General features: G+C 37.5%; 1 protein-coding gene across 2 annotated transcripts in view; it reads right to left on the bottom strand.

Moving 5' to 3' along the window:
- Positions 1-26,690, bottom strand: part of gpatch1 (G patch domain containing 1) — a 209,052-nt gene that overhangs the window by 35,521 nt on the left and 146,841 nt on the right. For both annotated transcript variants that reach the window (XM_039763611.1, XM_039763613.1), the window contains exons 13-16: positions 23,962-24,089; positions 14,848-14,990; positions 3,277-3,458; positions 1-11 (exon numbers count right to left, since the gene is read on the bottom strand). The exon at positions 1-11 is cut by the window's left edge and continues 182 nt beyond it. In XM_039763611.1, coding sequence (XP_039619545.1) covers positions 1-11; positions 3,277-3,458; positions 14,848-14,990; positions 23,962-24,089 — 464 coding nt within the window. The remainder of the gene's footprint in view (positions 12-3,276; positions 3,459-14,847; positions 14,991-23,961; positions 24,090-26,690) is intronic.

Below are 26,690 nucleotides of genomic sequence, written 5' to 3'. Positions count from 1 at the left end.
TCTAGGTCATCCTTTGGAATTTAAGCAAAGAACATTTTTGAAACTGCATTTTTCAAAGTGTTTCACATAAACATTAACCGTTATAAACATATTTAAACAAAAAGCTTAACAACAATAAATAAAAGCCCAAAGGAAAAGGGCAAAGGCCTTTACATTAACACTAGAATCCCTGAAGCCTACGAAAAAAATAGTAATCCAGGGCCACCTTAAATTCCTTCATACCTCTCTGTCAGCATCTTTGTTTTGTAAATGAGTCAATCTGCACAAGCAGCCTGCTATCCCATCCACCCCCACTGATGGAGTCTGTTTCAAAATTCTCAGAGATCAGGTCTCTTCATCTGGCAGAGAGGTGCCTGGAGTTGTATAGGGCAAATAATATATCATGATTTGGAATGCACACATTTCATGCGTGTTCTGTGTCTACAACGATTTGTGTAAGTGTAGGATGACTGGAACTACTGAACGCATAGCTAAAACAGAACCGTTTTCCATGTTATACTAATGATGATGTAAAGTGTATAATGTGTCTTTAGTCCAAATATCAAATAAACATGTTCACTTTTATTCAAGAACATAACCAAAGAAGAAAAATCATTTGATTTACATATTTCTGTTAATCAGTTAAAAACCTAACCTCAAATGTCAAATGACAGAAAGTTGATACATATTTTTGGTGCAGAGGTAAGAACTACTGCTTTATCACCAAAAGGAGCAGCGAACTGCTATTATTATTACTATAATATAATAAAAACATACATTTGATCTGAGTCTGTAACACCCGATGTAAAGTTTACCTACTTGTAAAAGTTAGCACTTGTTTTTTTATTATTCAGTTTTATTCTGTCAGTGACGTTCACATGGTACAATGAACTTGCCTCTCCCTCATTGAGTTGATGGCATTTATCACCATTCTTTCCACAAGAGCAGCGATGACCACAGTTTATGCTGTGATTAATACCTGCTCAGAACTATTTTTTTGTACTGGCAATATTTTTGTACCAGTTTGATACCAAAATTCCACAAATGTAATGGTACTAGCTTATTTATAGTATTTGTAGTGACTGCAAGTAGATAAATTATTTTAGATGGCACAATGATGCATGAGAAAAATATAAGCAAAAACTAAACATTATAACGATTTGGGGGTGTAAATGAGATAGTGGAAACGAATCATTAGCTGATCATTATTCCTTCAGTGGCTGCTCCAATTATTTGGGATGCCACACGTTCTCAGCTACTTCATCCATTTTCTCAATGCATATGTGCCTTACTCCGCCTCACTCCACTCACCTAGAATTAGAGGCAAGTTGTTTGCTACACTGTCCCATGGCTCATGAGCCAAACCAAGGCCAGGCAGGGTCACTTATTTTGTGCTGTTTATTTAGACAACACTCTAAGACTAGTGCTCCATCAGTCCCTTTATTTTAAATCCCATGCAACAAAGTCTGTTGCCATAGCGTGTTACTTTTTCATTTTATTACATGCAATTTTAAAATTTTATTTCATTGCATTTACCATATAATGTAAGGCACTATAACTTTTCAGTGTTTAACTGCATAAACAGTGGCCCTATTCCTACATGTGCTTGTTTAATTTCACGAGTGCTTCAGAGCATGTATTCAATACGTCAGGACTCATTTGCAGCCCAACAAAAGTGCACCTCATGGAATAGCATGTTGACATGCTGGTCCTTCTTGTAAAAAAAATTGAAAGTTACGAAGATGTGGTATTTTATTTACAATAAAAAACCTATTTGTATTTATGCAAAACTTTTAAACATGTTAGTGGCCTGTTTGTATGTTACTTTTCTGAACAATTGTTTACAAATGGCCTCAATGTTCTTTTTACTTGAATATTCATTTAATGTACTATTTATGTATACTGCTTACAAATGATTGCAATTTATATTCAATTAACACTTAACATTTGTAATATTTCATTGTACTACCTCAGAAACAGCTTTGTTTTCATCAATGTAAAAAATTTGGCAGGACTTAAATATCTTTACTTTTTATTGTTTTACAGAACTTTACTCTTACCTATTAAAAAGACTGCACTTCTTGAAGTACTGACATTTAAAGTCTAAAATTTCTATTTGTTTTCATCAATGTTAAGATTTTAATGCATACAGAACTGCAATGTACATTTTCATTGGGTCACATTATATACTGTATTGGATATCAAAATTGGAATTGGATTTCAATACTTTGATACAATACTAAGGTCTTACTTAGTATTGTATCAAAGTTTGAACTTTGGCATTGTGATAACCCTACTAAAAAAACAACGCAAATATAAAATGTTAGAAACCCAACACAGCGATTCTTTGACAAACCAAATTTTAAAAGCATTTTAGAAAAACATCATTAAAGAGTTTAAATTAAAATATTAGGAATTACCTTGGAATTACCCAATTCAATAGTATCGATTAATGTTTGAATTTTTATTTGTAGTATTGCTTTTAAGCAGTGTTTTTCAGTTACTGGAGAGAAAATGTTAGGATTGATTTAGTATGTGCAAATGGTAAAATAAATCGGGTATTCCATAATGATACCATCACACCAGAAATGATACAATCACTATGCTGAAATTCCCCTAAGGTAATAACAAATTGGGAAATATTACAATCATGTAGGAATTCCCATGTACATCACAAATTAAAACCCAGGCCCTGCCTTATATATATATTTTTTTAGTTATGAATGCCAATACCCATTTTTTTTATTTAAATGACAATTGAGTAACCACTTTATGGATATATCACGATTTTAAAACTATTGTTACTGTTAGCTGTTTCTATATTTTATATTCTGTTACAGAAAAATGCATAATATTGTTCACATGAAAAACAGAGGTACTTTTAATAAAAAGCATTTGAAAGAGATTTTGTTTTTGCCGTAATATCAAATTGGTCTCCAGTATCTTAAGATAATGGTACTGATATCAAATGCAAAAATTCTGATATTGTGACATCACTACAAGAAACCCTTCCATATTTTGAAAAAATATCAATAATCAATAAAATTATTTTTTGATAAAGTACATTTCAATATAGTCAAAGTCAGTATAGGTATTAATGAACATTTTAAATTAATCTTTTCTTTAAATGCATCTGGATATCACAAATACATTAATGTATAATTAAAACAATTACTGTATATGACAATTATGCCAATGAAATTGCTGATCTAAGGATATCATGATTAAAAATATATTTTTTCAGTTACTGACCTCCAGAAGTTACAATGTTTTTAAAAGCTTAAGTAAAATGGTTACCAGAGTTGGTGCGGTTTGCTCCTTAGGGATAATCGCAGGTTCACTTGAATCTGGTTGGGAGCCTTGTCTCTCACTTAAAGACTGACTTCTGGCAAAAGTGATAAATTCACTAAGGGAATCTTTTTTGTCATTTTCTTTACCAGGAACATCCCACCTGGACTGTCTGTTTGACTTCAGAGGAACTGTGGAGTATGCAAAATACCAAGAAATTTTATATATAACATAAATAATATACTGTGTTATTTTGTATTTTTTGATTCAATGGTTTCAATGGGGATTACAGTGAAAATTAATAAATTAATAAGCTTTTGAATTTCTTTAGCTGTCACAATGTATATGTGGATGGCTAATTAATTTCCACCTTTTCTTTAGTAGTTACTGTACTATTATACTCCATGCATCTGCAAATAAGTGGAGTTTTTAGATTAATAATCATTGTTGTTGGGGAACATTACTTTTAAAAGCAGCATAGTTTCATTGCTCATTACTTACAATAACACTAACTAAATATGTTAAATAGCACATATAAAATGCAATGTGTTGCAAACAGTGCACTCCTTTAGTGTTAAATTTTCTTTTGTATGAAAAGCTGCACATTTAAAACAATGCATCACTTTCTTTTCAAAATGTGATCATTTTCTTGAGTTTTATAAATATGCTTAGCTCTTCATATGCATATGATGTGCCACCAGATCACAATATTTCAAACAGGATAACAAGATTAAAACTAAATAGATTGAGACTTGCAAAAGACAGGCATTCCAGTCCACCGTGTTTGCTTCTTCCCTTACATCCAGTGATGCTGTGATAATCACGGTCTCCCTGTGACCCTAAAGTGGGCCAATGAAATTTAAACCACAGCACAGGCAGGATTAAATGCCTAACTTTTGTTTAATGCTTTCACTTGATTGCATGCTGCACACATTTAACTTTTTCCTCACTAGCTGTCACAAGATGGCTGGATCACCCATATAACCAAATAAACAAGCTACTCCCAGCATTGTTAATGTTTTGCAAACATAAAATTAAAAACACTAACCCAGTCCAACACTAAGCAATACAGCAAACTATTAAACACAGTAATTTACACAAAAATACAGTGTGGACAAATAAACACACACTACAAATAGCATCTAATGTGATCACTACAAAAGAGAATGTGGCAGTCCCTAGGAAACTTTCTCTGTAAATTTCTCTCAGCATAGCTCCCCCATTATAGCACACAGTCAGCACATGTGTCAAACAGGACATACGCATTGATCCCTTATTTTGCTTATTAATAATTCTATTTATGTTTTAATTACAAAATAGCATATTATTTTTACATCATTTTTCATTTTAAAGAAAATATGATTAAAAGAAACAAACAAGGTTTTAACAAATATTATGATACTAGCCAACTCGCGGCTTACCATACGGCGCATAATCAGGCCGGTTTTTTAATAATTTTTAAGCACTGGGAGAAAATTAACATTTGAAAAATCGGTAATGTAATAAATCAGCAAGAAAAGCAACATTGTAACAATGCACGGAACGAACCAACACACAATCGTCCGTGACTGAAAACTGGCTGACCGCCCCAGATGTACCTGTGATTGGCGTAGACGTTTCATTGCTCTGTGTGGTTTTGGCTGCTTTTCTATATATAATCCACCAAGACACCCGACCACGGTAGTAGTGAGGTGGGAGGGGGTTGTGTACAAAGGGTTGGGACGCAACCAGTGGGAGCGTATGAGTCGCACTTAGTAGGAATTCCACGGTTTGCAGCCCAAATGGGGTTCAACGGCTTACCCACGCCTCTCTGCGCCGGCTAGACACAAGCTCAATCTCATGCATAATTATTTATTGAATGCTAAACACTTCTGGAAAGACACGGTTGTCTAAAACGGGTTGGTGTGAGCATACAACAGTAAGCGAATGAAAAGATGGAACTCTGGAGAGAGCAAAATACAATACAATAGTGAACCCGCGGCATAACAAACGCTGCATAATTATTTATTAATGGTTGAACACTTCTGGAAAGACACAGTTGTCTAAAAAGGGAGGGTTTGAGGATACAACAGAAAGTGAATGAAAAGATGGAACTCTGGAGAAAGCAAAATATAATTGTCCGTGAGTGAAGAAGACGCATGTTTGTCGCGGATGCGAATTGCTGTATGTAGGGTGTAAAACAGTTTGCTATGGTGCACGTGGTCGTGCGTCATAACCGAAAACTCGTTTTTTAAAGACTGCTTACTTCATTGTGTTTTAACCTCAGTTGTAAAGGAATGTTTTAAGGATCCCATGGGATACCCCTCGCAAACTGTTTTACACGCTGCATATGGCGACTCACCTCCGTGAGAAACATGCCTCTATGAACAGTCAAAGTGGCTCGGAGGTACATGAGGCCTCTACGACAGATGAATATAAATGACACGGTTCTTTCTGTGTCGTTGCGCCCGAGTTGGTGGGCGTTGTCTTCGTATCCAATGGTCTTGGAGTTAGTGGGCGTGGCTCCTCCCTGCGTGCGCCATAGGTGTCTTACTTGTCGGCGGCTTAGTGAATCCACACCCCTTCCGGCGTGCTTTCCACGGGTCTTGCCTTAGTGAATTACATATATAGATAATGGACTTGGTTTTAAATTGTAAAAATGATTCTCTCGAACCCTTAACAGTGTATAATTATGCTAAACCCATACATGTAGCCACAAATTTTCCTTGGAACAGCTTAAAGATTACTAAAACTTTATGGCTCTAAAGTTGTTTACAGTGATCCTAGTCAAAACTGCCATGTTTGGTCAGGCTGCTACACCAAGACTGAGATATAGTCTATACTAAAATGGATACATTTGAAAAGACAGTGTTGACAGGGAAAATGAGCATTCTGAAAATACTGAATTATAACTGTATTGCAATCAGACACTGAATTACGTTTGTTCTGGTAATTTTCTTTATGGTCTCATCTTTCCTGCAAGAACTGACCTTTTCTAACTTCTCTGCATTAGGTGACAGATGCATTTCACAGGGCTTACATTCTGTATATTTAAGGCTATAAGCAACCGTATACTTGCTTGTTCCATTCTGCTCCCAACTGCATTTCCAGTTTAAAAGGCACTTAAACTGGGCACATTGTCTAAGTGGTGTTTTTAAAACAACAAAATCCATAACAAGGGGAGTACTGAATGAATAAAGACGCCCAGGAGGACCGGAGGAGGGCTTGTGCGTCCTCCAGACCGCGAGGGGGCTTCCGCCCTGGTTATGTTGGGGGCCTCGGGTAAAGGGCTTGGAAGCGTAGCCGGCACTTCCGCCACACTGGGGCGTGTCTGTGGAGGAGTGCTGGGAAGCCGCTGGAGCCCATCCGAGTTCCTATTTAAGGGGCCGCCTCCCTTCAGTCGATGGCGGAAGTCGGGGGGGAAGAGAGACAGAGCTGGAGAGAGGACTGGAGGCGGCCAGGAGAGAGAGGCATTGAGACTGTGAGGCCTGGACATTGGGGGATCAGTGCTGGAGGCACTGGGGTTTGTGGTGCACGTTATTTGTAAATAATAAGTCGTCGTGAAAAGGCGAGTTGTAGCCCACTGTCTGAGTGTCATATGAAAGCTCATTAGAGTACAGAGAAAAAAAAGGCACACAGTGGGGGAAAAAGCAGGAAATGTAAACTTCAATCTAGACATTTCCACTTTAATCACGTGTCATTAAAGTAGAACATCATAAACTTCATCTTAAAAACGTTTAATTAACCAGTTTCTCAAATCAAATCGTAATTAAAGTAGCACATTAAATGCTTTGTTTTGTATTTGATCTTCTATGTGCTCTGTGTGTGTGAATCACTACTTGCTTCTTAAACTGGCTCTCTTCCACCAACTGGACACAGAATCCATTACATTCTTGATATTACAGTTCTCTGAATAACTAAAATACTGAGATGTATACGTGATATCATTTTCATGATGATAGGAGTTAAAGCACGTTATTAAACATGGGTTTCACGATAGCGCAGTGATTGTGTGCGATCGTCGATGAAATTACTTATTGCAGCAGTACTCAGGGGCGGCTCTAGGCTTGTGGTGGCACTGGGCAGAGGAAGAATCGGTGGCTCCTTCGCCCGCCAATGTCAATATGGTATCTTATGTACGGTGGATGGCCACGTCCGTTGCAGACACTGCATAGCCGCCTTGTGCTCATGACACAAGCATTTAACTTTTGCTGAAATTTGTTGCTGTGTTTTTAGCTGTGTTGTTATTTTCTCTTTCTGTTTTATATTCAATATATATTGGTGTAGCCGCCACTGCAGTCCTTGCTTTTCTTTCCCCAAATACCAAATCAGAATTGGGGAGGGCCAATTCTTCAAAACGTTTAAGGAACATTGAAATATCTTCGTATTACATGTTTAATTATTCTATCCTTCACAACACTCTCAGTGAAGAATATAGATTATTTAAATGAAGTTAAAGTTTTATCTGTATAATATAAACATATTTTGCTGCATTTGATCTTAAAAATGGTATCGTCATCATATGTAAATACGCGCTTTATAAAGTGGCTCAGATTGTGCGATATTATAACTGTAGTGCAAGTTTACAGTGGAGTGATTGTACTTATAAGTACAAACTGTTCGACAAGGAGCAATTGATTGAGTGCGTTTATAGTTCTTGGGATGAAACTGTTTCTGAACCGCGAGGTCCATACAAGGCTTTGAAATGTTTTGCCGGGGCCGAGACAGCGTGTACTTGAAGCTGTATACCGATAATTCTCTTTCCGATCAGCTGCTGCTGTGATTCACACTCAGATACAGTGATATAAATACTCCGAGTGGTGCAGTGAGAGTAATATGGAAAAAGATGATCCGCTGTGGCAACTCCTAACGGGAGCAGTTGAAAGAAGAAGGTGCAGTGAGAGTAACAACGCTAAAGCAGTTATGGTATTTGGAATACTATGGCTATTCCCTGGACCATTATATTGTTACAAGTTAATTACAATCAGATGCATTACACTAATAAACAATATGCGGTTAGTTTCAGTGTATTTATAAAGCCGTGTCAGGAAAATAAGGAGTAACCACACAGGAACAGTAGCATTGGTTTGACGCTGGGTGCGGCCAGTCTGCAAAACCGAGAGGAGAACTTGTGTACGACAAGGTATGACGTACCATGGAAAAGTGCGTGGCTTTACGCCAAGGTTAGGTTTTATACATCGCGATTTGAACGTGGAAAAGTTCTTACGCAACATTTCTGTGCGTACTCACCGTTTATACATGAGGCCCCTGGCATGTGTAACTTAAAAGTTTGTTAGCTATGATGTGTGCAAAACTACTTTTATGGAACTTTTAATTAAGTCTGTCAGCATAAGTGATAGACTACTTAGTGAGACTTGCTTCATTCATTATACAGGTAAATTTCTGTTACAACGAATATCTTTACAACAAAATTTTCATGACAACAAAGTATTTTTATGGTCCCAACAGTTTCCCCATATGACACAACTCTATAGAAATCTTGTTACTACGAAATACATTCAGCAGATACTTTCATTACAATGAAGTGCCCAAAAGACCTTGAAATGCCTGAATGAATCATCCACAAAGCAGTTAGTTCTGTAGTCACAGCTCAGTTGTGCTAAACGATCCTCAAACAGAAGCACTGTAAAAAATGTTTCTTTCTTCGAATTTTCCGCATACTCTTTTTTTTGCAGTTTTTCTTTTCCGTGGTTTTCAGTGATACCATTTGCTTATTGCTCGTCAACATCTGAAAAACATCCACTGGAAATTAATTCAATGTCATCCTCTTATGGAAACGCCAGACACGAAAAAACTATAATTCATATTAGGAAAAAAAAAACTTTCAATTTTTGCAACTCTCGATTGTGGCAAAAAGAAAAAAAAGATGTTGCCAGTGAATTTGGAATTTTGCCACAGACACTGTCAACTTCCTTGAAAGACCAAGCAAAAAAAGAAGAAAAATGTCAGGTTGCAAACGTATGTGAACTGCTGCATTTGAAGACATCGCAAAAGCAGTTATGTGGTTCAGTGATGCTCGCTCAAGAAACGTTCCTATTAATACACAACTCATTCATGAAAATGTGAGGTTTCTAAACTCTCTTGGGACTTCCCCCAACTGGACAACACGCTGAAGGGCGTCCCAAAGTGTGATCACCACTTCTGTGGAAGACTGTTTATCCATTGCCGGGGCAACAGCAGGCTCACAGCTCTGCTGTGGCTCTTCACTGAACCAAACAAAAAAGATCTTGATGGGTGATGCAAGGAACATTGTAAATACAGGGAAGAGTATTACTTGGCCATTAACCTAGCCACAACCCTGCCTAACTGCTGTGTCTGTGTATTGGAGAGTGGCAGATCCTGCTACAATAAATAACCGTGCTGTTCCTGTTTCAAGCTGAATAATGCTGGTTTTGCTAAAGTACTGAGACTCAGTCTCGTGTTTTGGGGTGAAAGACAGGGACTTAAAGCACAGCCCTGATATTTTATGATATGCTTCTGTGGCGCTTCACTGCAGTGCAGTGAGCCTGCGTCTGCCCTGCCCCAGCAACGGATAAACAATATTTTTACGTCCCTGGCAGTTTGTTGTAACAGAATTTTACCTGTATTTCAAAAGCATAAACAAATCAGTTTTAAAACCATTATGGACTTTTCCTACTTTAAAATATTACTTTTTTTTTGCTATTACGGAAAGACAGCAGATTTGCTAAGTATTGAAAATAAACTCAAAGTGTTCAATTAGAAACATTTACAAAAATCCATTGCACATGAAGGTATTTGTCAAGTTTTGATTATATCCCTGCATCCAGTATTTTTTTTTTTGAAAAACATATGGTAAATCTAATATAGCAGTTATCAACCTTTTAGACCTGTGGACCGGGACAACTCTAAAATAATTCTTGATGACTGGGGAACTGGAAAATATAATAAACTTATTGTTACATAATTTGCCCAACCAGATGGGAAATTCCCCTTAGAGCTTCATACAACAAGATATACTAACATTACATCAGTGTTGCATCTAGTTTTAAGCATCCTGGTTTACTAACATTAAACTGGACAGAGGTTTGGAAAGATGTTTGGGAAGGAGCTGAGGGAGTCCTCCAAGTTTCTATTCAGATGTTATGATTTTTTTTTAAATTAAATTTGTATTTGGAACCAAATACAAATGGCCAAGGAGGGAAAGAAAAATCTGCAGTGGTCTTCTTAGACTTGGCCAATGCCTTCGGGTCAGTGCCTCATGAGTTACTGTGGACAGCGTTCAACTTTTTCCATGTCCCAGAGACCATCACAAGGCTGGTAAAAGCCTATTTCCAGGACCTCCAGTTCTGCATTACACTCCAAGATAAAACAACTGCTTGGCAGTCCCTGCGGATTGGCATCATGGCGGGTTGCACCATCTCCCCACTGGCCTTCACCATGGCAATGGAGATAATTATTTGAACTTCACGGTGGGTGGTTGGAGGGGAACATCTGAAGAGCGGGCTGTGTATTCCTCCGATTAGGGCGTTTATGGATAACATGACAACTGTAACATCAACTAAGGCATGCACCAGATGACTGCTAGACAGACTCCAGGGTAACATCAAATGGGCATGAATGGAGATTAAATGAGAAAAATCCTGCAGTATCGCCATCGTTAAGGGCCAGCTCGTCAATGAGAGGTTCCATGTTAATGATGTGCCGATACCAACAATCCTGGAAAAGCCCATCAAAAGCCTTGGACGTTGGTACAATGCAGAGCTAAAAGACTCCGAACAGGTGAAACAACTCAGGCAGGACACTATCAGCGGCCTAAGGCAAATTAACTATACTGGTCTCCCAGGGAAGCTGAAGTTCTGGTGCTTTTAGTTTGGATTGTTGCCCTGCCTCATGTGGCCAATTACCATCTATGAAGTCACCCTATCCCATGCCAAGCGGCTGGAGAGGCTGGTGAATGTGCAGGTGTGGAGGCGGCTTGGATTACCCAGATGCCTTAGTAGCATAGGCCTATATGGCAATGGAGCGCTCTCTCTTCCAATATCAAGCCTGGTAGAAGAGTACAAATGCTACAAAGCAAGGCTTGAAATGACCCTCACGGAATCTAGGGATCCCTTGGTCAGAGGAGCTGCTCCAACTTTGGTAACAGAGGGGAGGTGGAGGCCAAGAGCAGCAGTGGCACAAGCTGCCCTGAGACATCGGGACATAGTGGGACGTCCATACCAGCAGAGGGGGCCTAGGCCTGCGTACAACACTCACATGGCAGCAGGCTAACCCATTAGAATGGCAACGCCTGGTGATAGAGGAGGTTCACCACCAGGAGGAAGCGGGCAGATGTGCTAGGGCTGTGTCCCAAGCCAAGAAAGGCTGCTGGATGAAGTGTGATGGTGTGGAGAGGAGAAAGATCACTTGGAGCGAGCTGTGGAACATGGAGTCCAATATGCTGAGGTTTACCATCAGAGCCACATATGATGTCCTGCCCTCTCCAACAAACTTGCATCTTTGGTTTGGAGAGGATCTGGCCTGTCTCCAGTGTGCTGCCCCAGAAACTCTTAAACACATCCTGCTGGGTTGCAAGACGAGCCTTACCCAAGGCAGATACACCTGGCGTCACAACCAAGTGTTGAGGAGCTTGGCAGCTGCACTGGAGATCAAGAGGGTAACTACCAACGCCATACCCTTGGAAGCTGAGACTGCCTCTCGGCAACAAACATCTTTTGTCCGTGAGGGGGAGAAGCAGTCGGCCAGAAGAGCGTCTCATGACGACTGAATGCAGCCCGAGACTGGGAAATGCAAGTGGATTTAAATCGAAGACTAACTTTCCTACCTGAAATCGCAATAACAAACCTGCGGCCAGACCTGGGGCCTCATGAATAAATGGTGCGTACGCACAGAAATGTTGCGTAAGAACGTTTGCATGTTCAAATCGCGATGTATAAAACCAACACTTGGCGTAAAGCCACGCACTTTTCCACAGTACCTCATACCTTGTCGTACGCAAGTTCTCCACTCGGTTTTGCAAACTGGCGACACCCAGCATCAAAGCAATGCTACTGTTCCTGTGTGGTTACTCGTTATTTTCCTGATGCGGCTTTATAAATACACTGAAACTAACCGCACATTGTTTATTAGTGTAATGCATCTGATTGTAATTAACTTGTAACAACATAATGGTCCAGGGAATAGCCATAGTATTCCAAATACCATAACTGCTTTAGCATTGTTACTCTAACTGCACCTTCTTTCAGCTGCTCTCATTAGGAGTTGCCACAGCGGATTATCTTTTTCCATATTACTCTCACTGCACCACTCGGAGTATTTGTATCACTGTATCCGAGTGTGAATCACAGCAGCAGCTGATCGGAAAGAGAATTATACAGCTTCAAGAACAGGCTGTCTCAGCCATGGCAAAACATTTCAAAGCCTTTCCTGTACGGACCTCGCGGTTCAGAAACAGTTTCATCCCAAAAACTTTAAAACGCACTCAATCAAGTGCGCCTTGTAGAACTGTTTGGACTTATAAGTACAATTACTTCACTGTAAACTTGCACTACAGTTATATTACACAACCTGCACCACTTAATAAAGCGGGTATTTACATATGATGACGATATCATTTTTAAGATGAAAAGCAGCAAAATAGGTTTATTATATTATACAGATAAAACTTTAACTTAATTTAAATAATCTATACTCTTCACTGGGACTGGCGTGAAGGATTGAATAATTAAACATGTACTACAAAGATATTTCAATGTTCCTTAAACGATTTGAAGAATCGGCACTCTAAGCTTACAGATGGCTTAACGTCTATTACAGAGCTGATTGTGTGGCGATCCACCATGCATAAGATAACATATTGACATTGGACTTTCTCTATTGGACATAGAGCCGCCCATGAGTACTGCTGCAATAAATAATTTCATCGAAAGTCGCACACAATCACTGCACCGTGAAACCCATGTTTAATAACGTGCTTTAACTATCATCATGAAAATGGTGTCACGTATACATCTCAGTATTTGAGTTATTCCGAGAGCTGTAATATCATGAATGTAATGGATTCTGTGTCTTGTCGGAGGAAGAGAGCCAGTTTAAGAAGCACGTAGTGATTCACACACATAGAGCACATAGAAGATCACATACAAAACAAATCATTTAATGTGCTACTTTAATTACGATGTGATTTGAGAAACTGGTTAATTAAATGATTTTAAGATGAAGTTTATGATGTTCTATTTTAATGACAAAATAAACTACATGATTAAAGTGGAAATTTCGAGATTGAAGTTGACATTTCGTGCTTTTTCCCCCACTGTGTGCCTTTTTTTTCCTCTGTACCCTAATAAGCTTTCATATGACACTCAGATGGTGGGCTACGTCTTGCCTTTTGACGGCGACTTTGCCCCCACTTGGTATTCGCGGATATTCTTCCATTTTCCCTCTTCCTTTTCCCATTGTGTTTTCACAGAAGGCTTAGCTTAAGGGCGATTTATATTGATTTGCATATTCAAAGAGGTGTAATTCTGTGAGGAGTTGGAGCGTTACATAAAGCGCGTGCAAAAGCGTTACTTTTCTTGCTAACCGGGATTTATGTAGTGGAAGAACGTGGAAGTTGGAGTATGCACAGATTCCTGCATCTGGATTTTTCTGTGCGTAAGCACATTTCAGCTTTTGTGCTTACGCCATGTTATAGTTTGAATTATACGCACGGCGTTATACATGAGGCCCCTGGTCCTTTGGTCTGAATCCCACAGACGTGTTTTCATTGTGGAGCTGACAGTCCCATGGGAGGAAGCCATCGATGAGGCATTCGAAAGGAAAAAGCTGCGATGTACAAACTTGGTAGATGAGGCAGAGGACCGGGGCTGGAAAGTGTCTGTGCATCCAGTGGAGGTGGGCTGCAGGGGTTTCGCAGCTAGTTCCACCGCGAGGCTGCTGAAGGAGGTAGGAGTCAGTGGCCAGGCTCAGGGGAAGACTATCAAGGAGGTGGCAGATACTGCCATAAGAAGCAGCCATTGATTGTGGCTGAAGCGGAATGAGACCGTATGGGCTGCTCATGGAGCCTCCAGCGTGGCACACACGCAGGTCTGATCAGCCTGTGGTGGGCCGTCCTCAGGCAAGGGTGTATTGCGATAAAGGCCGAAACACCCAATGACCCCGGGGTACACAACTGATGATGTGTCGTACTGGAGGCAGTAACACTGCCAGATGAAATCCCATGAAGACACCTCTAGTCCTACCTAAGAAATCAATGCTGTCCTGATTACAAAGGGATTAAAACATCTAGTCCTTATAGACATTCTGTAATGAATAAGACATTGAACTTATGTACATAATAATTTACATGAATAGTTATTTTTGAGCATTCGTTTAAAACTCTAAATACAACTAATCATATGCATCTCCCATATTCATATATAAAATTACTCAATAAAAATTCATAAGCATTCATAAGCCTAAGTGAATTATTTGGCTAAAGTTGCTCAACAGATTAATTGATTATTTAATAAAACTGTCAATGGATTAGTTGTTTACAAAACAACTGTTAGTGGCTGCCCTAAAACAGACAAAATGTTAACATAACATATACATTGTGTATTTAATTACAAGTAAACTTACTGCTTGCCTTATCTGGTTTCTGATTTGTTGACAGATCACTCTGAGATTGTTTCAAGTGAGGTTTAGTATTCTCCATAACATTTAAGAAGTTGAAAACTGAGTATTTATCTTTTTTCACTTTTGTTAATCCAACAATGCTTGAACTGTCAAAAAAAAAAGAAAAAAAATATATAATTACATACATACATACAAAAACACACACACACACACACACACACACATACAAAATTTAAAAGTAGCATTTGAACAGTCTCTGCCAGTCCAATACCAACATATAATTTTATTTAAAAGAACTAGTATCTTAGCATAAACACAAACATCCATTTCATTTCTTCCCTTCTTCCCATTTGAGTGCTTATTAGTTAAATACAAGTCACAGAATTAGTCTCTGGCTTCATGGACAAATAAATTTAGCTCACCTTTTTTTTTTTATTTTTTTTTTTTTAAAACTGATTTCCTACCTTAAAGATTTTCTATACTCTCTCTTTATACAGTGTTCAAAGTTATGGTTAATGTTAATTGTATGAAATTCATTGGTAACAAGTACCCCCTTTTCGAACACACCAAATTTATGTTACTTGAATGGCTGGCTACAACAGTATGCAAGGTCAATCTTTCTGTAGATGCATACAAGAAAGAGGAACCTATTTTTCAGTTTTGCTGGTTATTTTCTGAATTTGTGATTTTCATCTGGGAAAAAAAAACTGTGTAAAAATGACCTACAAAAATTAACAGGGTTGGTTGAAATACCTAAGTAATACACATGTACTGTAGGTGTCAGATAAGTTTTTAATCAAACCACATAATTTTGAAATTCTACTTTTGAGTTGGATGATGCCAGTGATAAGATTGTTAGTCTGTTTTATTTTTAGTATAGAAACCAAAGTAAAAATGAAATGCAACTGCCACCTACTACTGCAAATTCCTAAGTGACCATTTAATTTTCATTTTGATTATTTCCCAGTCTTTTGACTTACGTAAAATGTAAAAAAAGCTGCACTGGGTGACTGTGCCAAGAAAGATATTTTCAGATTGTAAAGGGAAAGGTTCAGTACTGGCACCCTTTTAAAGCACCAGAAGGTAAATATTGATAGTCAATTTCTACGGAATGAAACTGAAAAGCTATTTCAGCTGCTTCACAGCCGTAACACTATAATCCCTGAAGCCTACAAAAATATTTGTAATGCCAGGGCACCTTAAATTACCTCTCATCTCTTCATCAGCATCTTTGTTTTGCAAATGTGACAGCAGGTAGCCTGCTCATTCATCCCCCACTGAGGCAGCTGAAGTCAAGTTAGACACAAAATTCTCAGAGCTCAAGTCTCTTTATCTGGGAGTTAGGCGTCTGGAATTGCATAGGTTAAATTAAAAAAAATATTGTTATTATTCAATTTATAAGGTGTCCTGGCATTACAAATATTCTCGTACTCTTCTGATATTCTAGTGCTAAGCATTATATGTCCACGATTGGTGAAATAGTGAAGAGTATAATATATCACGAATATAGCACTGAAGCTAGCAGCAAAGAACATATATTATTGATGTAAACTTATTTATATTTAGGCAGCAGGAGGACTGATTCCTTAAAATAGTAATATAAATTATAAATCTGAGCACTACTACTGGTGTTCACTGGTGCCATTATACTCTGAGAACTGAAAATGCATTCTTTTTAAATAACATCTGAGACATATTAACATTTACAGTGTTAATAATTAGGGATATTAAAATCCAATAGACTTAGTAAACATTTAAATTAAGGACTTGGAAATGTGTAAGCATTTACATAGAATTTTAAACTTAACGTCAAAATCAGCAGTTCACCATTTCTATGTCCTATTTTCTGTGTATTTTTCCACATCCCACTTGATATCCTTCAATAAGGGAGCATAAATAAAGGCGAGCTTCAAAAGGGCAACCTCAATTGGGCGCAGCGAATAAAGGCACGCGTAAATAAAGGCGAGCTTCAAAAGGGCAACCTCAATTGGGCGCAGCGAATAAAGGCAAACGCAACATAATTATTACAGAAAATTTATTAGATAAAGGCAATGATTGAACGTTTAAAAAGCTAAAAGCAAGAATATTAAAACATCCAATTAATTAATGCATGAACTTCTTGACGAATAATCAATTTTTGGTATGACAGCGAGACGAACATTTTCCAATCCTATATTCCGTGCATTTCCAGATGTGTTTCTCGTTGATAGTTTTCTCCTTTCTGAATGTGTAGCCTTAGACTACGAATAGATCTGCACCTTTGTTGCTCTTCACATATTCCAGAGCCATTTGAACTAAATTATCTACGAACGCCTTTATTTGCCGCACTCAATTGAGGCCGCCCTTTTGAAGCTCACCTTTATTTACGTGGGCCTTTATTCGCAGCGCCCAATTGAAGCTCGCCTTTTTGTGTGCGCCCTTATTGAATAGAGCCATTACACTTGACCACAGGAAGTCTCTGGTAGTTATTTCATGTTTTATACTTCTGAAAAAAGCTACCTATATGAAAAAGTGCATTCACAACATGAAATGTTTTTCTTTAACATAAAAGGACATATCAATATTTGATCTTCATGTAAACATTGACATAATAAACGTAGATTACAAAATGTAAATGTGGTAGGTATATTTTAAAATAAACAAATGAAAATTTGTGCAGCGACCTGGGTTCGCTTCCCACATTCTCCCTGCATAGAGATTGCATCTTCTCTCCGTGTCTGTGTGGGTTTCCTCCCACAGTCCAAAGACATGCAGATTAGGTGCACTGGCAATCCTAAATTGTCCCTAGTGTGTGCCCTGTGGTGGACTTTGTTCCTGCCTTCTGCCCTGTGCTGGCTGGGATTAGCTCCAGCAGACCCCACGTGACCCTGTGTTAGGATATAGTGGGTCGAGTAATGACTGACAAATGAAAATTTTGTAAGCCACTACATCTGTCTCAATAGTTCAAATATGTAAAATTAGAATCAGGTACAAACAATTAAATCATCATTAGAGAGGACCTTGGAGGAACCGGTCTTACTTAAACCTTAGACATTTACTTTAGTTTGATCTTTGTTGTTTATGTGTGGGTTATCAGCTTGTCTAGATCAAAAGAATTCTGAGGCCTTCAGAAAGACGCTTATAGATGCGTAGGAGTCTGTGAATGGATTTTAAAAGATCTTCAAAGGACTAGAAATAAGCAGTTCCATTGTCTGGAAGTTAACCTGCCAGTGGAGAATATTTAAAAGAAACTGCCACCTTGGCCAGGCCATGCCACCCCAGCAAGTTCAGCCCTATTGCAGAACACCGAATCCTGAAATAGTCTCTCAGAACCCGCAGAATTTCATCATGGGGCCTACAGGTAGGTTTTTTTTTTTTTTACACTGTTGATATTAAGGTGAATGAGTCTACCATTATAAAATGGCTGCACAAAATAGATATACATGAGAGATCAATCAGCAGAAAACCTTTGTTCCCAACACTGTTCTCGTTCTTTCTGCACAACAATTTGCTATGGGAAAATTAGGTAAAGACATAGTACTAGAAGACTTGCTTGGTGAAAAACAAAATAACACTCTAAAAACACAGTTTCCTTTAGAGTAGTCAAATTGTACATAATTCCTGCTGTTAACCTGTCAATTTAATACATAAAATTTTACTATCTATAATGGAGTTCAACTTTTATATGATAATGTGACAGTTCAAGGCTTCCAGTATAATAAACAAAATGCCACAATGAAGTCTATAGAATGCACTGACAACATTTTTTATTTTAACATGCAAAAAGGTGAAGCAAATGATAATTTCAAAAATGCATTTTTATTTGTATGACTCCCAATGCAAACAGTAAGATCACTGTACACATATACTCTTTTAATGTGGTATTTATTTTAATATTTGCTGGTACTATGTCATCTATCCATTTCCAGACTTGAAAGTAGGTTTTTTTTCAGGGAATACTTACTTGGGATATTTTTTTTTAATACTGCTGAAGTCACCACTTTAGCTATGTTATATCATCAATATAAATATAAGTTTTTTCATGTATATAGTGCATATGTGCAAGCATATTTACAGCACTTACTGAAAATCATTTTTAACAACATGCAACACCTGGGTAGCTCCCAGTGAGCCTAAACTGGGTGGGTGTAATTCAGCAGTAATACATTTAGAAATAAACACATTACAGAATTTGAGAGTGCTTAATTATGTAATTCTAATATCCATCTGAAAAATAAACTTTGGCAGTTATATCCACATGGGAAGAGCATGCAAACTCTACACAGACCCTGACCAGAATAGCAATCAACCTTAAGCTCATGGTACTGTGTGGCTGGAACATAAGCAGTTCACATTAAATCATCAATACTAAATGTATATTTGTAATGTTAGATCAATTGATAGCACTGGTTGCATGCTACAAGTCTCCTTAATCAGTCAACGCCATGATACAACCAGAAATATTTTTTCTGAAAAAAATTTTCTTCAAGTTACACAAACTGTGTAATAACATTACTTACTATTAATAAAACAAAAACAAAAAATCTGACTTCAAAACTTTGCTGGTCATTGATGCCGGTTGAACTTCCTACATTCCTTGGCTTAAAAACAACAAGTTTTGTTTCCACCTCCAGGGTTTAAATACTCAGCAAATCTGAAGCTGAAGTGGCCACTCAAGACTTACAAATCCACCAAATGAAAAGGTTACATGCGTTTTCTGCTTTGTCCTTAAAATTTGATAAAAGCTGCAACTTGCTGACAACTAGCAGGATATCATTAATTGATGGTTAATTATGGTCAATATGACCCTCAAAAGGTGGTGCTATGGATGCGTTATTCACTCTCATTTCTGACTGATAGCTGAAAATGACCAACGGAAACCCCCAGAATATGGCAGCTGATCACATGATTGATGGTTGCAGACAGAAGTACTTGCAAATCTATTTTCTTTTCTAAACTAAAATTATGATTGCTTGGTTTTAATGAGTATCCTAGCAATGTGCATGAAATTAAAATTACAAAAATTAGTTTTGCTATTTTCTCATTTTGTCTTATAATTTTCAGTAATATTTTAACTTTATTTTAGTTATAATTAGTCATTTTTTTTTTCTTCATTAACATGTTTTGTTTTAGTTAATGAGAAATACACTGGTTTTAACTGGTCTGTTAGAGGTGTGTTTTGTATTTATAATCCATGACTCAGATGTGCAGTTTTAATTATAGCATCCATATGAATTTTTACAAGTACAGTACAGGCCAAACGTTTGGACACACCTCATTCAATGTGTTTTCTTTATTTTCATGACCATGTACAATGGTAGATTCTCACTGAAGGCATCAAAACTATGAATGAACACATGTGGAGTTATGTACTTAACAAAAAAAGGTGAAATAACTGAAAACATGTTTTATATTCTAGTTTCTTCAAAATAGCAACCCTTTGCTCTGATTACTGCTTTGCACACTCTTGGCATTCTCTCGATGAGCTTCAACAGGTAGTCACCTGAAATGGTTTTCACTTCACAGGTGTGCCTTATCAGGATTATTTAGTGGAATTTCTTGCTTTATCAATGGGGTTGGAACCAGCAGTTGTGTTGTGCAGAAGTCAGGTTAGTTGGACGCTCATTTATTTTTCAACAGGACAATGACCCCAAACACACCTCCAGGCTGTGTAAGGACTATTTGACCAAGAAGGAGAGTGATGGAGTGCTGTAAATGGTCATGAAAATAAAGAAAACACATTGAATGAGGAGGTGTGTCCAAACTTTTGGCCTGTACTGTATAACATGAATACAAGGTTTGTTTTAGAATCATCTACTAAGGAGTTCAATCCAGACTGTGCTTTTTTCCTTTTATTTTTCACATATACCTTTCACTTCATTGCTTTTTTAACCCATTCAAACATGTTCAGTGCCACTGGGAGACAATGTCTACCTGGGCAGTATTAGGCACAAGGTAAGGAATCAACAATGGATGAAGTGGCAGTGTACTACAGGGCACACTCAGGTACACAACCACACTAACTCACACAATTCCAATACAGAGGTGCCAATTATATACCAAACACTTTTGAAATTGTGGGAGGAAAACTGTAGTGTCTCAAAAGAAAGAAAGAAAAAAAAAAAAAGAAGAACATGTGAAAACTCAACATTGGCACTATCTGGATTAGCATTTAACCCATAAATGACCCCAGAGTCATAACACAACTATACTAACCTGTGAATTACTATTCTGCTTCCATATATCATATTTCATGTTAATTTAGTTAATGTTATACTTAAATATTGGTATATCAGTAAGGGTAGATGAAGGAGATAATTATGTCATCACTAAATTGAAAATTAAGTTTGACAGCCCACACCTGGTAGTCCAAGTTCATATTGGGTGCTGTAATTCAGTTGCATATGGTAACCACACTTGTTTTATGGAAATGATCGGTTCACTAATGGGATAGAAACTGCTGTGTTGAGAACATGGTGTATTACAAAAAGCAATAGCACCTGTTCAGTCAGAATAATGATTGACAGTTAATTATCAATGGCCAAGAAAGATTTTGTTACAGAATAATTTATGGCTGTTGAAAAATCATTTTCATGCAGATTTCACAAATGTACTTAATTTTTCTACGGTATTGCCCAAAATTTCAGTCATCTTCTGTTGGCTGTATGTTTAGTTTATTAACTCTTATTAAGGTGTACATGTTTTTCTTACATTACACTTAGGATTAAAATATTTTATGCTGTTTGTTAACATTTTATAACATTGCAGAATGGCATAAAACAAGTGGGATGACAGAATTTGCAGGCTCTAACACATTTGGACATGTTTAGACAGGGCCAGATTACTGTCTGTGGCACAGCTCCATGGCAGTTGGGGATCAGATGTTGAAGTGTAAACATCTATGTGTTTGCAACTGTCAGATTCATTTTTTTGGATTCTCATCAGGACATTTTCCCTGGATATCTTAAATATAAACAAAAAGCATGGCAAATTATTTCATGACAATATTTCTGAAATTGAAAATTGATACCAAGGCAAGCAGAGTCCCAGTATAGTATGCCAGTCGATTACTGCTAGACCCCTATGTGTTTTGCCATTCTACAGTAACTAATGAATATTCATGAGTGGAGTAGAACTTCCAACCAATGAACACAATGGCATGTAAGCAAAAAGTTGTAAAGCCAGCTTTTGAACAAACTAAAATTGAATAATAAGACGAATAAAGAGATAGTGGCCAATGATCAATTCAGACTGTCATAAGTAACACTGACAGGGAAACTAATGCATAAGGCTGTATACAACTAAACTACGGTGATATGCTTGGTGCCTTCAGTCAAGTAAAGCCGTATTGGGTACAGTATCTATGTGGCAAAGAGGCAAAACGATTGCAATCAAGTGAAAGGACAAGAAAGACATTAGCCCCCAAGTACTGTTTACAATGCAGCAACTGTCAATGTTCGTATCAGAGAAAATGTGGAAGTAATTAAAGCTATGAGCTGTGGTTGCCTACAGTAATACAATGGCTGATGTCCATCATGCAGATCAGGCATGGATATTCTTTCCCCTCATGTGCAACCGACAGAAAACACATAACAAAACTGTACAAAGAAACATGCTTCTTCTATACTGATTGCAACATCAGGCTGTGTGTTTGTGACTGTCTCAAAACATGTCACACAAAGGAGGTGTACTAAATCTGCATCAGTAAAGCAGTGATCACTAAATATACATTTTCAACAGTATTTACATTGACTTTTTAATTTTTAAATGTTTCTGCTAAAAAATAAAATTTTTTGTTGAAAAAAGTTAGTATGTTTGTCTCATTTTTCTGGGTAAAGTATAATTCTATGGAGGTTTAAAGAAATATTCCTGAGGCCTAGTAAAGCAGAAAACTGTACAGTTCTACCTTATAGGCAAGATTCTTATGCATAAATGAATCTACAAGTATCTCATAAATGTATGTATATAAAGTGTAAATATATATGTTTAAATTAATATATTACATCATATGTACATCAAAATGTATAATTCACCCAACTGATTCATGTGACAGAAAAAAAAAATTTTACCCAGTAGAAGTAGTAATCAGTGGCTTTCTAACCCTGAAGAAAAAAAAAACCATTTTTTTTCAATTTATATTCGATTATTAAAATAAACCCCTCTTTTAAAACTATTTAAGCAGTCAGGCTTAATGAGCATACTGAAGTGATTAAAACATTTCTTTTTAAGGAAATTCCAGTATGCTAAAACTCTATAATACACTTTTGTACCAGCATCAAAAGTGTCATATGCAGATATGTGTACATTTTTAATTAGTGCTACAAATGTTTGGGGAAAATTGTAAACAGTGTCTAATTTACCAAAGTATCAGCATGTTTTATCTAAACGTTAAATGCATCAGTTCACCAAATCAGTATTTTTGTATTTGCACTGCTCTGAAGCATATTTCTGTTCCGCTCTGTAAAGTGCCTTACATGGCCAGTAATAACAAAGAGACCTCATCAGTATGGTGTACATTCAACAAAAATGGTTTCCCCAAAAAGCAAGTTTCTTCCAGGGTGTTGGATTAACTATCAATCAAAATACATAAAGTAAGGTTGACTAGCAACAAAAAAAAATCCAGCTTTAACTAATTCCAATGTATAAATAAATGTACACAAAACTAGGCTCTCAGTATGGGAATGGCTACCACCTTCTAAATTGCCAATATTAAATTTTGCATCCATGCTAGTGAGAACAAGGTCAGAATAAATTCTTAATGATGCGGAGGAACACAGAACATTTTGAGTAACATTGTAGAAATAGAAAAGAACAGGTTTATAGAGGGGATTTTCTGGCATATTCACAAGATATACAGATTGGATTTATCTCAGCACAAAAACTGTCTTTAGGAAATAGTCATGACTATGTGACATATGCCTATGCTGAAAATTCTTATGTAAGTCCTTCTGAGGAATTTATCGTATGGTCTGCTTTACAACCCAAATACTTGTTCAAGTTAATAGTTGTTTCTGGCATCATTAAATATTAGAATAACAAGTAACTCCCAATGTCTAGGTACAGCTTTATAATATAAAAAAAAGAAATGCATTATCATATAAAGTCGGCAATACAATATTTCTAATCGAATGTACGCACCTAGGGTAAGGATCAGGGATGTTGAACCTTTTGCAAAGTAGTTTATCAGGATGCCACTCAAATGCATCTCTTGTTAACTGTCCAAACATTTTCATCTTAACAGCTGCTTCCTTGTCATTTAAATCATCCTGAAAGTAAATTAAAAATAAGACAGCTGAGGTGATAGTATACTATTTACGAATTCAGTAGAACTGCTGGTCAAGCAACCACTGAATACAACTAAATAAAATGGTACTTTATAGTACACTGACAGGATTTTTCCCCTGTCCATATACTAGTTTGCTTCAGTCTCTTGTATATACAGTATAATTTAAGAGACAATAAGTAATTTTGAAACAAATTATTTACTATTAACCATCAATTGAAAACTACTGTACAGATGTAAATTTCATACATTTTAAACTGACAAAAGCACAATGCTAATTGTTGAGCACATTTAAGCAATTAGTCATATCAGATAAACATGAAAAAAATATATATATTTGCTTTTAAGTTACATTTAGCACAGCCAAAATGCATACTAAAGATGATGAGTAGAACACATCAAAAGCAGAAATTAAGTGTAGTAAAAATACTTTGTGAAAGTCATTGTATGAACCACACCCTGCACAACACACAGAAGAGACTGAAAACATTTTTTTGAGTCAAGTTATTTTTCTAACTGTGCCATAAGAAATAAATATACTGCTCAAAAGAATTAAAGGAACACACTTTAATCAGAGTATAGCATAAAGTCAATGAAACTTATGGGATATTAATCTGGTCAGTTAAGTAGCAGAGGGGGTTGTTAATCAGTTTCAGCTGCTGTGGTGTTAATGAAATTAACAACAGATGCACTAGAGGGGCAACAATGAGATGACCCCCAAAACAGGAATGGTTTAACAGGTGGAGGCCACTGACATTTTTCCCTCCTCATCTTTTCTGACTGTTTCTTCACTAGTTTTTCATTTGGCTACAGTCAGTGTCACTACTGGTAGCATGAGGCGATACCTGGACTCTACAGAGGTTGCACAGGTAGTCCAACTTCTCCAGGATGGCACATCGATACGTGTCATTGCCAGAAGGTTTGCTGCGTCTCCCTGCACAGTCTCAAGGGCATGGAGGAGATTCTAGGAGACAAGCAGTTACTCTAGGAGAGCTGGAGAGGGCCATAGAAGGTCCATACCAGAATTGGCAGATGCACCACTGGTGCCCTGTGCTTTTTACAGATGAGAGCACGTTCACCCTAAGCACGTGACAGAAGTGAAAGGGTCTGGAGAAGCCATGGAGAACATTATGCTGCCTGTAACATCATTCAGCATGAGCAGTTTGGTGGTGGGTTAATGATTGTCTGGGAGGCATATCAATGGAGGGTCACACAGACCGCTACAGGCTTGACAAAGGCACCTTGGCTGCCATTAGGTATCAGGATGAAATCCTTGGACCCATTTTCAGACCCTATGCTGGTACAGTGGCTCCTGGTGCACGACAATTCCTGGCCTCATGTGGTGAGAGTATGCAGGCAGTTCCTGGAGGATGAAGGAATTGATACCATTGACTGGCCAACACACTTTACTGACCTAAATCCAATAGAACACCTCTGGGACATTATGTTTTGGTCCATCCAATGCCACCAGGTTGCACCTCAGACTGTCCAGGAGCTCAGTGATGCCCTGGTCCAGATCTGGGAGGAGATCCCCCACAACACCATCTGTCATCTCATTAGAAGCATGCACCGATGTTGTCAGGCATGTAAAGAAGAACACAGGGGCCATACAAAGTGCTGCGTACAATTTTGAGTTGCTGCAATTAAATTTTGGCAAAATGGACTAGCCTGCCACAATTTTTTCACTCTGATTTTTGGGGCGTCTTTGAATTCAGGGCTCTGTAGGTTGATCATTTTCATTTCCATCAAACGAGGTGGCATCCTTTCGTTCCTAACACATTACCCAGTCTATATCAGTATAGATATCCGGGAGGATTTCTTTTTCCCATTGAGATCTGATGTGTTTTCAAAGTGTTCCTTTAATTTTTTTGAGCAGTTTATGTAAATAAACTAAACTGTTCCTTCAATAATGCAACTACATATTAGAGCTGGACTTCCTTTAAATTCCTTTAAATTGTAAAATAACCTTTCACCCATTTGCAAGCCTGCTCATTTTTAAAAATTTATGGAAGGTTTTGAAATGTCATATGGAAAATGGGAAGTGCAGTGTGTTTGTCAATGTCTAGAAATATGTGGCCTCTACTGTACTCATATAAATACAGTACATACCAAATGCACTAGGCTCAGTGTCATACACAGGAATGTTCAGATGTTGAGAAATAGGGCATGATCCTGTATATGAAGGGTAAGAAATAGAAGCAGCTAATGCCATTAAAGCATTGGGTTGGTTAAGCCTGATCCACCACTATCAAAATTTTACCACCAATATTGGCATGATTGGCAGCCTCATTCACTAGTGCCAACACTGCACATTTACAGACTTGGTGGCTGTGGCCACTGTCAAGTCTTTATTAGAAGTTTTAGTAGAAGAAAGCTTGTGGTCAACATGGATAACCCAAATACTAGACATTCATCTGTAAACATCTGTGAGCTCTGCTTAGATTTAATATCTCCAGAATAACACAGTAAATATATAGGAGATTGATGTTTTTATCAATTCACTGTAATGTATTTTATAAAATAAAATGTAAAAGCAAACATTAAAAACATTAATGTTTTAATTTGATAAATCCACACTATACAA

The sequence above is a fragment of the Polypterus senegalus genome, chromosome 9, assembly GCF_016835505.1.
Source record: "Polypterus senegalus isolate Bchr_013 chromosome 9, ASM1683550v1, whole genome shotgun sequence".
NCBI classification, from domain to species: domain Eukaryota; kingdom Metazoa; phylum Chordata; class Cladistia; order Polypteriformes; family Polypteridae; genus Polypterus; species Polypterus senegalus.
The sequence above is the reverse complement of the archived record's forward strand: the minus strand, read 5'-3'. Positions and strand labels throughout refer to the sequence as shown.